We start from the raw sequence: 14355 nt of genomic DNA, 5'->3' as shown, positions 1-14355 counted from the left end.
CAACTCTGCTACAGGACAAGCTCTTCCAGCTGAACGTGCCTGATTCGACCTGCAGGTGGATCACAGACTTCCTGTCTGACAGGAGGCAGCACGTAAAGCTGGGAAACCATGTCTCTGACTCCCGGACCATCAGCACCGGTCCCCCCAAGGCTGCGTTCTTTCCCCTCTGCTCTTTCCCTGTACACCAACAGCTGCACTTCCAGTCTGTCAAGCTCCTGAAGTTTGCGGACGACACCACCCTTATTGGACTCATCTTTGGTGGGGATGTGTCTGCCTACAGGTGGAAGATTGACCATCTGGTGACCTGGTGCAGTCAGAACAACTTGGAGCTCAACGCTGTGAAGACAGTGGAGATGGTTGTAGACTTCAGAAAGATATAAGCCCCACCCGCCCCCATCACCTTGAGAGTCTCCCCTGTCAACATTATGGAGTCATGCCACTTTCTGGGAACCATCATCTCCCAGGACCTCAAGTGGGAGTTGAACATCATCTCCCTCACCAAAAAATCCACACATTGATCACTGACATCAGGGATCCTGATTAATCTGCTGATGATGATTAATCTGCTGATGTTTTACATACTGGTGTTCTGGTGTTCACAGTGGAGCTGTTACAGTTCTTCCTCCTTCTCCTCATCCTCTCATCCCTGCTATGTGCTGTGTTATGTGTGTGTGTGTGTATGTGTGTGTGTGTGTGTGTGTGTGTGTGCAGTTGGTGTGTGTGCGCTGTATGTGTGTGTACAGTAGGTATGTGTATGTGTGTATGTGTGGGCCTTCAGTGGCTGGAGAGGTAAGAGGTGAACAGGTACAGGTGAGAGGTGAGCAGGTACAGGTGATAAAATATTTGGATTAACAAACTGGTGTACAGGTCTACCTAATCAAGTGCTCACTGAGTGTGTGTGCACTGTTCTGCCCAGAGGTACATTGACACTAGATTACAAACACCGACAAACCAGCGGAGTGAGGGGGAGTGTGCCCGCAGGTAACCCTAGAGGCGGGTTTCAGTCTTGCCGTGAGCACCCGCGCGGTGCAGCAAGGCCGTTTGCCATTTTATGGCATCTTCCAGTAGCACCTTGGGACGTCTTTATTGCCTATGAATCAAAACTGGGTTGTTAAGGAAAGGTGAAGGCCAGGGAATTTGGCAGGTATTTTTAACCTCCATGTTATAGGTTGTTGAACTCATATACAGCAGGAAACGAGTGTCTGGGAGCTTCTACAAGGATCAGATTTATTACCCTTTTTTTATTGTTATGCAGGTTGTTGTAGGCTGTAGTTCTGTGCTTATGTCATATCATTGTTATGCTAATGACACCCAACTCTTTCTCTCCTTTCCCCCATCAGACACAGGTCTCTTCCCGTATCTCCACCTGCCTGAGAGACATCCAGAGCTGGATGGATAACCAACACCTAAAGCTCAACCCATGTATGACAGAGCTAATGTTCATCCCTACTCTAACCTCTCCCTTCTCTAATTTTTCCATTTCACTAGGGGACACCACAGTGACCTCATCACTAGGGGACACCACAGTGACCTCATCCCCCAGTGCACGGAACCTGGACAGGCTGTTCCTCTCCGAGAACATGGCTATGGTGACCCGGGTTCTTCCATTTATTCCTCACCACCTACTCCACTCAGCTCCTTGTTCAAGCGATGGTCCTGTCCGGCCTGGACTACTGCAATTCTCTGATGTCTGGCCTTCCAGCATCTGCTGTCGGACCCCTACAATTGATCCAGACCGCTGCAGCTCGTCTGGTGTTCAATGTCCCCAGAGTCTGTGGAAACTGTGCCAACTGGGGTATTACGACTTGGAAAATGGATTTGTTCAAGTTTATTATGTGAGCACTCTAGGACTGGGAACGGTACCGTCCTCTAGGGTGAACCCACTCGTCCCGGGGTTTGATTTGCACTTTACTGTATGTCGCTCGGGATAAGAGCGTCTGCTAAATTACAATAATTTCAATGTAAATCACTGTATGGACATTCCAACGCAGTCAAATAAAACATTTTCTATTTTTATATAGGATATAAATTACACTCAAATTAATGCACTGGGGAAAAACGAACACGAAAAAACTTGGGGAAGTATCATGTTGAAGCGCCGAAGAATGGGAGTCAGAGGCGGAGTATCCAGGTTAATTGTTTTCTTTACTATGGAACTTGTCAGTTAACAGGAAGAGCAACCTGATTAGAACAAACATGCAATCATGTATATATCAACCTGGTTCCGCACCTTATTACAGTCTGTGCGGAACACTTATCACACACACACAAGGTTCCGTAGGTGAATTATGTCACGTCACTACACAAGCCCCCCCAGAATTCACCCATAGTCAAAATCCCCTCGTCGGGGAGGAACTATGAGCCGACCACGCCGGGTGTGTGACACAAGATGTGCGGAGGGAAGCGCAGCAGGTAAGGCTGTGCCGTCCCCTGGATCCGGAGACGAGGGCGTGTCCGGGGTCGCAACCACAGGAGGGCGGCCTCGGCGTGGGGCTCGGCCCAACTCCAACGGCCGGGAAACGTCCATGTGGGCGGGTTTGACCCTATCGATGGAGATAGTGTCCGCCCTACCATCCAAGTCCACTACCAAGCTCTTTTCTCCGTGCTGCAGAACTCTGAACGGTCCGTCATACGGAGGGCGTAATGGTCCACGGTGTGCATCATGACGCACGAAAACGAACTCCGCGGAGCGTAGGTCGCGGGGCACCTGGAATGTAGGGGTGCCGTGTTGCGACGTGGGAATGGGTGCGAACCCCTTAGCAGTATCGAGCAGAGAGGAGCGTTGCCTGGCCGCTGACCAGGGGACAGTGGTCTCCGGAATGAAATCCCCGGGGACCCGCAGAGTCTGCCCGTAGACGAGCTCGGCTGACGAGGCTTGTAGGTCCTCTTTAGGGGCGCTCCTGAGGCCTAGCATGACCCACGGGAGCTTATCCACCCAGTTGCCGTCCGTTAAGCCAGCCCGCAGAGCTGCCTTCATGGAGCGATGGAATCTTTCACACAAGCCATTAGCTTGGGGGTGGTAGGCGGTGGTGCGATGCAGTTTAACTCCCAGACCCTCCGCAACCGCGGTCCAAAGCTCTGAGGTGAACTGCGAGCCACGATCGGAGGAGAGGTCAGACGGGGTTCCGAACCTCGCGACCCACGTGCCGATGAAAGCGCGGCTCACGTCGGAAGCTGACGTCGAGGAGAGGGGAACGGCCTCGGGCCAACGGGTCGTCCTGTCCACCATCGTGAGGAGGTAGGTGAAACCTTGAGAAGAGGGCAGTGGTCCCACAAGGTCGACGTTAACGTGGTCAAATCTCCTCTCGGGAACCGTGAAAGGCTCGAAAGGGGCTTTAGTGTGCTGGTGCACTTTGGCGCGTTGACAGGCCACACACTCGTCAACCCACTGTTTCACATCTTTCTTAAGACCTTGCCACACGAACTTCTGAGAGACTAATCTTACGGATGGCTTCCTGCCGGGGTGGGAAAGGTTGTGCACCGCCTTGAAAACAGCTCGTCTCCAGCTTGTAGGGACCAAAGGACGAGGTTGGCCGGTGGAGGTGTCGCACAACACATGTGCGTCTGAGTCGCCGACCTTGACACTTTCAAGGCGTAATCCAGTATCTGTAGACTTAAGGGCTTGTAATCCAACGTCAGAAACCTGATCCGCTGCCATGCGGAGGTAATCGAGGCCCAGCTGAACAGTCCCGACTACTGCCCTGGAGAGGCAGTCCGCGACCAAGTTGGTCTTACCAGCGATGTGTTGGATGTCCGTGGTGTACTCAGAAATGTACGAAAGCTGTCGTTGCTGGCGGGCGGACCATGGCTCTGCCACCTTGGACATGGCAAATGTGAGTGGTTTGTGATCCACGAATGCCGTAAACGTACGACCTTCCACCACGAACCGGAAGTGGCGGACCGCCAACCAAAGGGCCAGGAGCTCTCTATCGAAAGCGCTGTATTTGCGCTCCCTGGGGGTCAACTGCCGGCTGAAAAAGGCGAGTGGCTGCCAAGCACCATTAACCCACTGTTCATGCACAGCTCCAACGGCGTAGTCCGATGGGTCGGTAGTGATGGCGACAGGGGCTTTGAGTGACGGGTGAGCCAACATAGCAGCCTGGCTCAGGGCTGCCTTGGTGGCATGGAAAGCGGCCTCTCTCTCGGCCGTCCAGTCAATGGCCTGGTTGGGAGACTTCCCTTTTAAGGCTTCATATAATGGATGTATGGTATGGGCCGCCTGGCGGATGAAACGGTGATAAAACGTCACCATCCCCAGAAACTCTCGGAGCGCCCGGGCTGTGGGCGGCCGTGGGAAAGCGGAGACGGCCTTCTGCCCCATCTTTGTCGATGATATGTCCGAGGAAACGGATGGAGGATAACCCGAACAGACACTTCGCCAAGTGCGCGGAGAAGTCCTGAATGTGGGGGACTGGATAACGGTCAGGAGTGGTAGCGTCATTGAGGCGGCGGTAGTCACCGCATGGTCGCCACCCACCGTCGGGTTTTGGGACGATGTGGAGGGGCGAGGCCCAGGGGCTGTCCGAGCGGCGAATGATGCCTAGGCGCTCCATGTTGGTAAACTCAGCTTTAGCGACCGCTAACCTCTCCGGGTTGAGCCGCCGGGCTCTAGCATAGACAGGTGGTCCTTCAGTAACCACGTGGTGCTCCACTCCGTGTTTGGCGGTGGCGGCGGAAAAAGTGGGCTGTGTCAGGCTGGGAAACTCGCCGAGCAGGCGCTGATATTTGTCACTTCCTGATAGTGAATCTGAAAGACGTACGTCGCCTCATCGCGGACACATGCGAAAGAGGAGAATGTCATCGCATCTATCAGGCGGTTATTCTTGACATCTACTAACAGTCCGTGAGCGCACAAGAAATCAGCACCCAGGAGGGGAAAAGAAATGTCCGCTGTGACAAAACGCTATGTAAACCGCTGACCTCCAAAACACAAGTCTACTGTCTTAGTTCCGTAGGTGCGGATAGGAGCGCCATTAGCGGATGACAAGCGCGGGCCATTTTCTCCCCCAGCGGTGTCGCTCACCGTCGCTGGTAGGACGCTCCTCTGAGCGCCGGTGTCGCAGAGGAACTTGCGCCCGGAGAGGGTGTCTCTGATAAACAACAGTCGGCTTGATACGCCTGCGCTCACAGCCACTACTGAGCGCAGGCTCCCGCGTTTCCCGCCGACTTGTAACTACACGGGGGGTAGCATCTCCTTGCCTTCGCGCCGAAACGCTTGTGGAGAGAACACATGCCTGTGTCTGTACGGCTGTTAGAGGCTACAGGCTCCCTGCTGGCTAGCATATCTCTGGCCGGGGTTTCGTAACTACGTGTCGGGGCCATTATTTCCGGGTCAGACCGCTGTGTTGCTAAAAAAAAACGGTCGGCCTCTTCAGCTAACTTACGGGGATCTGTAATGGTCGTGTTAGCTAACGCCGTCTGTACATGTGGCGGCATGCTCTGAAGGAATATCTCAATGAACAAGAAACATGGCTCCTCCTTACCTAGCCACCCCAGCAGCCTCTCCATGTGGACGGATGGCTTGTCGTCCCCAAGGCTCTTGACTGAGAGCAGACGCCGGGCTCGCTCAGACCGCGACAGTTCGAAAGTCCTGAGGAGGTGAGCCTTAAACGCCGTGTACTTGTCATGTTCAGGAGGGGACGTAATAAATCCAACTGTCCTGGCCGAGGTGGAGCTACCAAGCGCCGCGACGACGTGAAAGTAGCGCGCGTCATCCTCAACAATGGCGCGGATGGCAAACTGAGCCTCAGCCTGCGCGAACCACGCTGCCGCTGACGACTCCCAGAACTCCGGCAATCTCAAAAAATTGACGTTGTTCGCCATGTTCACTTCGGTCTCGGAGACTTCTACGAGACCTACGTCGGGGTCACCAATGAAGCGCCGAAGAATGGGAGTCAGAGGCGGAGTATCCAGGTTAATTGTTTTCTTTACTATGGAACTTGTCAGTTAACAGGAAGAGCAACCTGATTAGAACAAACATGCAATCATGTATATATCAACCTGGTTCCGCACCTTATTACAGTCTGTGCGGAACACTTATCACACACACACAAGGTTCCGTAGGTGAATTATGTCACGTCACTACAATGTTTGTGTTTTTGTGAAGGTTTTATTCTGTCTCTGAATAATCGTAACCTAAAACAGGTTGCAGACGTATGACGTTGATTTGGTTGCTCACGGATGTCTGGAACTATAAACACGGATGGACACACAGATGAACATCATTCATTAGAGTTCGGTGACAGTGTCGAACATTCGTGTTTCGGATTGTCACAGAAAATACAGTTGCCGCGATTATTTTTTCCTCGAAAAAACAGGAACTCAGGAATTTTCGGGAATATCTTCGTCAGACACACTTTTTCGCAGAAGACGGGAATCAAGACGCCCAAATCCAGACCCCTAATCCACATCTACGGTGGGCCCTTGGCCACTCATTCCAACCACCAGTAGGTGGCAGCAACGCCCCTGGGTGGCGGGATCCTGCCAGAGGAGAAGCCAAAGAATAAGACAAACTGAACATGGCGGACCTGGCCATTGCATTTTTAATCGCCGAAGAAATCGATTCTATTGAAATCCCATTCGTTTGTTATGTCCTACAGAAAAGAAGGAAGATAAGGTAGGTAGCGCTCAATGTAGAACTGGAGCCGGCATGATTATTCTGCATATGAGAAATGTAGAGAATGCTGTTAATCATATAACTTGCTTGCTGGCAGCTAATATTATTATTTTATATTTCTCCAGGTGTACATTTGGAACTTCCCATTGTTTATTGTTATATTACTGTGTGGTTCGATTTGATCATCAGCATACTTTCAGGTTACCATGCAAAGAGCTTGTGTATATCTTGCTAGCACCCTGGGGCTGCTGTAGCAGGAATGATGGGTAACTCGACAACTTGCTATCTGATTAGCTGTACATGGCTTAATTATTAACATAACATAACTTAACTGAGAAAAGGTATTAAGCCTTAATACCTTTTCTCAGCTAAGGTGCCTTTATCCTGACAACAGTATAATAAACTAATAAAGCAGCTGTCTATGCAGTTAAACATGTAAAGTGATGAAACTCATAGTTACAGGATGTATTCCTTCATGGAGGGCTGTTTAGTGAAGGTGGGGTTGTGTTGTGCAGGTGTGCAGACAGACGGCCCGAACCCTGGACCACCCCCCTCAGTGACTCCTGCCTGGGGGGCCACACATGGTGGGGGATGCAGGGCCCCCCCCTCCCCATCCCAAGTCCTGAGCACCCCGCTCCAACAGTGCCATCAGTACCGGGGAGTGGGTTAACAGCCGGCTGGGCAGGGCCAGGGGCGTGGGTGGGGCCAGATGGGCAGGGCTGTTGAAGAGCTGGTTCCCGAAGGCCTTGTGCACACGCTCAGTAAGATTGAGAGACCCCCCCCCCCCCCCCCACCGAGCCAGAGACACGCCAGCCCGCCCCATCCCCGCCCCATCCATGTGGATAAGAGTGTCTGCCAAACGCCATTGATGTAAAAAATGTAATGTACTGCCCCATTCTGTCAGACAGACAGACAGACAGACAGACAGACTCCTCCATGTTCACTTCTAATCTCCCCCACTGCTCGGCCATATTGGCTGGAATTTCCATTTTAAGACTCAGGTGCTGCTGACAGTCCCAGTGCTATGGGAGCCTCTTAGCCATCTGTGTAACAATGTGCGTAACAATGTGTAACAATGTGTGTAACAATGAGTAACAATGAGTAACAATGTGTAACAATGTGTAACAATGCGTAACTATGTGTAACAATGTGTAACAATGTGTTACTGCGTAACAATGTGTTACTGCGTAACAATGTGTAATAATGTGTAACAATGTGTAACCAAGTTTCTACTGGGCTTCCTTTCACAGACCATTCATTCCTGCCAGTGCATTTCCATTTTGAAAAGATGCTGACTGTAATTTCCTCAGAGTATGAGTGTTCATGTACAGCGCTGTCGCGCTGGGACACAGAGACATGCGTTAGAGGCTGAGTGTGTGCAGTCCCAGAGGGCAGCCGGTTGAGTGAAGAACACTGGAGCTCCCATTAAAGTCAATGGGGAATATCAGACTTTTGAACGCAAAATAAAACTTCTCCAATGGTATTTTGAAACTTGTTTAACAATCGTTACATTTCATATGAAAAGCATATTGTGAAAATATGTCATAAAATGTACATTTTAATAAATATTTATCCAAAACATCTGGACCAAAACAACCATTCTTTCACAAACGCCACCACATCAAAAAACATATGACCGGTGTGGTTTTTTTTGGGCAGTGAGCTCTTTTGCCCTCAGCGTGCAGTCCCTCCTACCCTCTCCAGTTCCTCTGTACGCTGTGTGAGAGGGAGGGGCAGTTACCCTCCAGTCCCTCTGTACGCTGTGTGGGAGGGAGGGGCAGTGTCAGAAATTGGAATCTGCTGCTGTGAGTGAGGTCACTGGAGGTCACTGGCATGAGGCTGTGAAGTGCCTGAGACAAACCTGTCAGAGCGGAAATTAAAATGAGTCTCATCAACTTGAAATGGGCTATAGAACAGAGCGGCCCTTCTCAAGTCATTAAGAGGTGTTTGACATTTTCAGAGACTTCTCAGTCACTGCAGACATCAGACGAGACAGCGCTCACACGCTCTAGAAAGCACCAGGCCTACCAGCGGTTCTGTGGTCTGACGGAAACTATAAACACATTCAGCTTTTCCAGCGGGTTTTGATTCAACCCTGAAATTTTTTTGTTTGTTTTTGTTTAGAGTAGGAAGTCTGCCCTCCTTGTGTATTTAAGCAGATGTAGATGGGAGTCTGCCCTCCTTGTGTATTTAAGCAGATGTAGATGGGAGTCTGCCCTCCTTGTGTATTTAAGCAGATGTAGATGGGAGTCTGCCCTCCTTGTGTATTTAAGCAGATGTAGATGGGAGTATGCCCTCCTTGTGTATTTAAGCAGATGTAGATGGGGACACCATACAGGAAGGGTTGTGGCTGGGAACCTCATGCCAACATGGCATTTCATACAGGCTTTGGGCTGAGTGTTTTTACTCTTATTACACATTAACAGCTTGGCTGTCCATATGGTTTCTTCTGTCTTGTCATGTATGTTCAAAAATAAGCAGAACATCCCCTTAAAATAAATCAAGTTGGACAATCATAGATGTTTGCTTAAAAAACAAACAACCAAAAAACGACTAATTTCACGTGAATAAGTCGTTGGCTTTCAGGTGAAAACAAAAAGTGGGTGAGTGATGAATTTGCCACAATAACTGTTTGGTAAGTGACTTTGACTGTGACTTTACGATGTATAAAAAAGTTTAATTCTTTGTAAACTGAGTTGAGGTTTATATTCTGCATTCGGTAGAGTAGTTATAGTTCTGGAACTGAATTTTGAAAGCTCTCTGACTCACTGAACTCTATGGTTGCTATGGTCGTTACTAGGAAATGTACGTTAGCCGGAAATGACCAAATGACGTATGACGAAAAGGAAGAAGACGTTCCAGTGACGCAGGTGTCATGGCGGAATCCGCAAATGTTTTGTATTTTGTCGTCAGTAATATTCCGGCACCATTTCGATCAGCGGACCTAAGGAACTATTTCAGTCAGTTTATAGAAAGCGGAGGTTTCTTCTGTTTTCACTACCGACACCGACCGGAAGTCCTCAAAGACCCAGCGGAGTCCGCACGAACCCAGAACCCGGAGCAGACTCGCGAAGACCCACCAGCTGTTCCGCAAGAAACTGTCTGCGTTGAAGAAGGCAGCTCCGAGTCCGCGGAAATCAGGAGACGCGTCGCCGCGTCCAAAGACGAGAAAACATGCTGTTGCGTGGTGTCGGTCCACGCCGGCGAGGCGGACAGATTTATGAAGATGTACGCCGGGAATCAGTGGATCGACTCGAAAGGGAACTGGCTCGCAAGGCGCTGTGTGATCAGGAGGGTAAAGGTGTCTGATGAGACCGGTAAGATTGACTAGCTTCCGCTTAGCAAATAAACGAAGCGCAGAGCTTCTTAGACAGAGAAGTTTACTTTTAACAAATATGCATCAAACGGCGATTTCACTGTGTTTAACCAGTGACCAACATAGCTCTACTTTTCTGTTAAAATAACTGATGCTAAAGCCTGTTCACTGAAACCCCTGCAATGAGTATTGACGTACTGAAGCTCATTAAAATATCAAACACTTGAAAATTAATATGTGAGTTAAAAGGAAAATCAGGTGAGATCCTATCGCAGGGACTCTCACTCCTCTCGGCCAGAACTGTTGGTTTCTCAGCCTGTGGGAGTCTGGTGTGAAGACAGTCTGGCCAATCTCTTGCACTAATTACAAAATTTAGGGACCAGAGTTGATAATTACATTACATTAGTTATTTAGCTGATGCTCTCAATCCAAAGTCACTTAAACTAAGCAGGGGCCAGTCCCCTTGGAGCGAGCCTTGATCCGGGGTTTGCTCAGATCTTATTGTGGTCACACCTTCCAGGTCCCAGTCATGTCTCTTATATGTAGGCCAGTGGTTCTCACTCCTGGTCCTGGAGAGCCGCAGGGTGTGCTGGGGTCCTCACTCCTGCTCCGGGAGAGCTGCAGGGGGTGCTGGAGAGCCGCAGGGTGTGCTGGGTGTTTTGTTTTTGCCTTAAAGGAAAACACCAACATTTTGGGAAATTACCCTTTTTCCGACTTGGACGAGATGTTCGATTTCATTTTCATTTTTGTGCATTCACTGGCTCAATTTCCATGTTAGCGTCACGTGTTAGCTTAGTTTAGCATATAGACTTGAAGCCTATAGGAGTCAGTAGCCTCCCTCCTTCAAAGTGAAGAAATCCACCTTACAGCAAGCTTTAATATCAGCAACCAATTCACACCCAAGAAACCAGGTGAGTTAACTGTAATTAACCCTGTAGCTCTCCAGTGCCAGGAGTGCGGACCCCAGCACACCCTGTAGCTCTCCAGTGCCAGGAGTGCGGACCCCAGCACACCCTGTGGCTCTCCAGGACCAGGAGTGCGGACCCCAGCACACCCTGTAGCTCTCCAGTGCCAGGAGTGCGGACCCCAGCACACCCTGTAGCTCTCCAGCACCAGGAGTGCGGACCCCAGCACACCCTGTGGCTCTCCAGGACCAGGAGTGCGGACCCCAGCACACCCTGTGGCTCTCCAGTGCCAGGAGTGCGGACCCCAGCACACCCTGTGGCTCTCCAGTGCCAGGAGTGCGGACCCCAGCACACCCTGTGGCTCTCCAGGGCCAGGAGTGCGGACCCCAGCACACCCTGTAGCTCTCCAGTGCCAGGAGTGCGGACCCCAGCACACCCTGTGGCTCTCCAGGGCCAGGAGTGCGGACCCCAGCACACCCTGTGGCTCTCCAGGGCCAGGAGTGCGGACCCCAGCACACCCTGTGGCTCTCCAGGGCCAGGAGTGCGGACCCCAGCACACCCTGTGGCTCTCCAGGGCCAGGAGTGCGGACCCCAGCACACCCTGTGGCTCTCCAGGGCCAGGAGTGCGGACCCCAGCACACCCTGTGGCTCTCCAGGGCCAGGAGTGCGGACCCCGGCTGCAGACTGTTGATCCCTGTCCTGCTGCATTGTGTTTGGCTGAATGTGCAGTCGTGTTCCAGGGGGCGTGGTTTTACTCTGACACTGCTCTCTCATTGGCTCAGGCACGGGGGCGTTCCCGTACAGGACGAAGGCGGAGCAGAGGTGGCGGGGGGGGGGCCTGTCGGAGCGGGTGACCGCGCAGGACCTTCGCGGCCTGGTGGAGATGAACCCCCCCGCGCTGATGCCCCAGGGCAGCGTGGGTACGCCGGTGGGCGTGTTCCTGCGGCTGATCCAGGCCTGCCGCCTGCCCCCCCGCCTCATCCGGCAGCTGGGCCTCTCCTTCCCCCAGACCGCCTCCCGCCGTCGCTACGGCAACGTGCCCTTCCTGTACCAGGACACGCCCACAGTGCGGCCGGTGGCGGAGGCCGTGTACACGGCGACCGGGGAGGAGATCTGCAGCCCCGCCCCCATCACCACGGCAACCACCGGCCCAGAGGGGGAGGAGATCTGCAGCCCCGCCCCCATCACCACGCCAACCACCGGCCCAGAGGGGGAGGAGTCTGAGTCCGGCCCTGATGATGTGAGTACGACCCGTGGGGTTATGGGTAACAGGCTGTGTGTGATGATGGCCGGGCCACGCGCCATGACCTGCTGCTTACATCATGCTCAGCAACAGGAGGCTGAATCATCCCTCCATTCACCGAACCCGCTTATCCTGAACAGGGTCGCAGGGGGGCTGGAGCCTATCCCAGCATACATTGGGCAAAAGGCAGGAATACACCCTGGACAGGTCGCCAGTCTATCGCAGGGCACACACACCATTCACTCACACACTCATACCTACGGGCAATTTTAGACTCTCCAATCAGCCTAACATGCATGTCTTTGGACTGTGAGAGGAAACCGGAGTACCTGGAGGAAACCCACGCAGACACGGGGAGAACATGCAAACTCCGCACAGAGAGGCCCCGGCCGACCGGGATTCCAACCCAGGACCTCCTTGCTGTGAGGCGGCAGTGCTACACACTGCACCATCCATGCCGCCAGGCTGAATCAGTGTCTCATAAATAATAAACATTTATTACTGTGGGCTGTTCAAGGCCTGACATGACAGAATGTTCATATTATCACTAAAGATGTTTCTTCCTGAAGCGATTGAGATGCCAATGTCTATTCTGTATTTTGTTTGATAAATCTCGACGGGCATACTTCTACTGAAGTTAAGGACATCAGAATGCATCTGAAATATATTTGGACCCTGATAATGTACTGTGTCAATGTGGACCAAAATAAAGACTGGAAGTGTGTGTGTCGTTTCCAGGACGACGACCGCTGTGAGGAGTGGGAGCGGCACGAGGCTCTGCACGAGGACGTGACGAGTCAGGAGCGCAGCCGCGAGCGTCTGTACGAGGAGGAGATCGAGCTCAAGTGGGAGAAGGGCGGCTCCGGCCTGGTGTTCTACACCGACGCCCAATACTGGCAGGAGGAGGAGGGGGGTACGGCCACCATAGAGTTCAATAATACACTACCACCATAGAGTTCTGTGGGCATGAGTTCAGTGATAAAACTAGATATGGAGATGAAGCCCTGTAATGCTGAGAATCGCTGATCTCTGGTTTGGTTTCTTTCTCCTGCACAGATTTCGATGAGCAGACGGCCGATGACTGGGACGTGGATATGAGTGTTTACTACGACAAAGGTGCTGGATACCTACGCCTCTCATGCCCTCCTCTCTCAGGCCCTCCCTGCTTTGTCAGGCCCTCCTCTGTCAGGCCCTCCTCTGTCAGGCCCTCCTCTGTCAGGCCCTCCCCCCTCTGTCAGGCCCTCCCCCCTCTGTCAGGCCCTCCCTCCTCTGTCAGGCCCTCCTCTGTCAGGCCCTCCTCTGTCAGGCCCTCCCCCCTCTGTCAGGCCCTCCCCCCTCTGTCAGGCCCTCCCTCCTCTGTCAGGCCCTCCCTCCTCTGTCAGGCCCTCCTCTGTCAGGCCCTCCTCTGTCAGGCCCTCCTCTGTCAGGCCCTCCTCTGTCAGGGCCTCTGCCTCCGCAGTAATTATGCAGAAGCCTGGTAGAACCTGAAAACATGGGCACTATAATTATAACCGTACGCACACATGCACCTGCACACAGGGTCTGTTCACATAGTAAATTTAAGGGATCTAGACCTTTATAAACAATCTGTCACCAATACATAATAATGGGTTCTGATGAAACACAGCGGAGGTGTGGTGCTGCAGAAGGGGTGTTGTCATGCTGACTGTGTTGCTGCAGGTGTTGTCATGCTGACTGTGTTGCTGCAGAAGGGGTGTTGTCATGCTGACTGTGTTGCTGCAGGTGTTGTCATGCTGACTGTGTTGCTGCAGGTGTTGTCATGCTGACTGTGTTGCTGCAGGTGTTGTCATGCTGACTGTGTTGCTGCAGGTGTTGTCATGGTGACTGTTGCTCGTAGATGGTGGTGACATGGATGCTCGAGACTTCGTGCAGATGCGCCGCGAGACGAGGCTGAGGGCGGGACTGGAGGAGGGGTCTGTCCAGCAGCAGCCAATTGGAAGCTTTGAGAGGTTCACAAAGGTGAGGGGACTTGCTGATTGGCCAATCAGATCAGAACTTCCTGAGCAAGGAGAAACTCATCACAGATTCTCTCTAATCACCAGATTTTCCACTGCATGTTCAGTGCCGATATCCTCATACACCTACCATTACATTACAATACATTAATGGCATTTGGCAGACGCTCTTATCCAGAGCGACGTACAACAAAGTGCGTACCCATAACCAGGGATAAGTGTGCTGAAAGACCCTAGAGCAGTGGTTCCCAACCTTTTTTGGCTCGTGACCCCATTTTGACATCACAAATTTCTGGCGA

At 52.0% G+C, this 14355-nt stretch overlaps 1 protein-coding gene and 1 long non-coding RNA gene across 2 annotated transcripts in view; both read left to right on the top strand.

Moving 5' to 3' along the window:
* Nucleotides 1-6459: 6459 nt before the first annotated feature.
* LOC133108684 (uncharacterized) lies at nt 6460-8197 on the top strand. The gene is made up of 2 exons (XR_009704690.1): nt 6460-6616; nt 7132-8197. It is a non-coding gene; the product is annotated as an uncharacterized LOC133108684 (long non-coding RNA).
* Nucleotides 8198-9437: 1240 nt separating this feature from the next.
* Nucleotides 9438-14355, top strand: part of gpatch3 (G patch domain containing 3) — a 10883-nt gene continuing 5965 nt past the window's right edge. The window contains exons 1-5 of the mRNA XM_061259944.1: nt 9438-9933; nt 11620-12077; nt 12819-12993; nt 13137-13196; nt 13939-14060. Coding sequence (XP_061115928.1) covers nt 9492-9933; nt 11620-12077; nt 12819-12993; nt 13137-13196; nt 13939-14060 — 1257 coding nt within the window. The 5' untranslated portion in view covers nt 9438-9491. The remainder of the gene's footprint in view (nt 9934-11619; nt 12078-12818; nt 12994-13136; nt 13197-13938; nt 14061-14355) is intronic.

The sequence above is a fragment of the Conger conger genome, chromosome 1 (assembly GCF_963514075.1).
Source record: "Conger conger chromosome 1, fConCon1.1, whole genome shotgun sequence".
In the NCBI taxonomy this organism is placed as follows: domain Eukaryota; kingdom Metazoa; phylum Chordata; class Actinopteri; order Anguilliformes; family Congridae; genus Conger; species Conger conger.
This window is presented reverse-complemented; position numbering and strand designations above follow the sequence as displayed.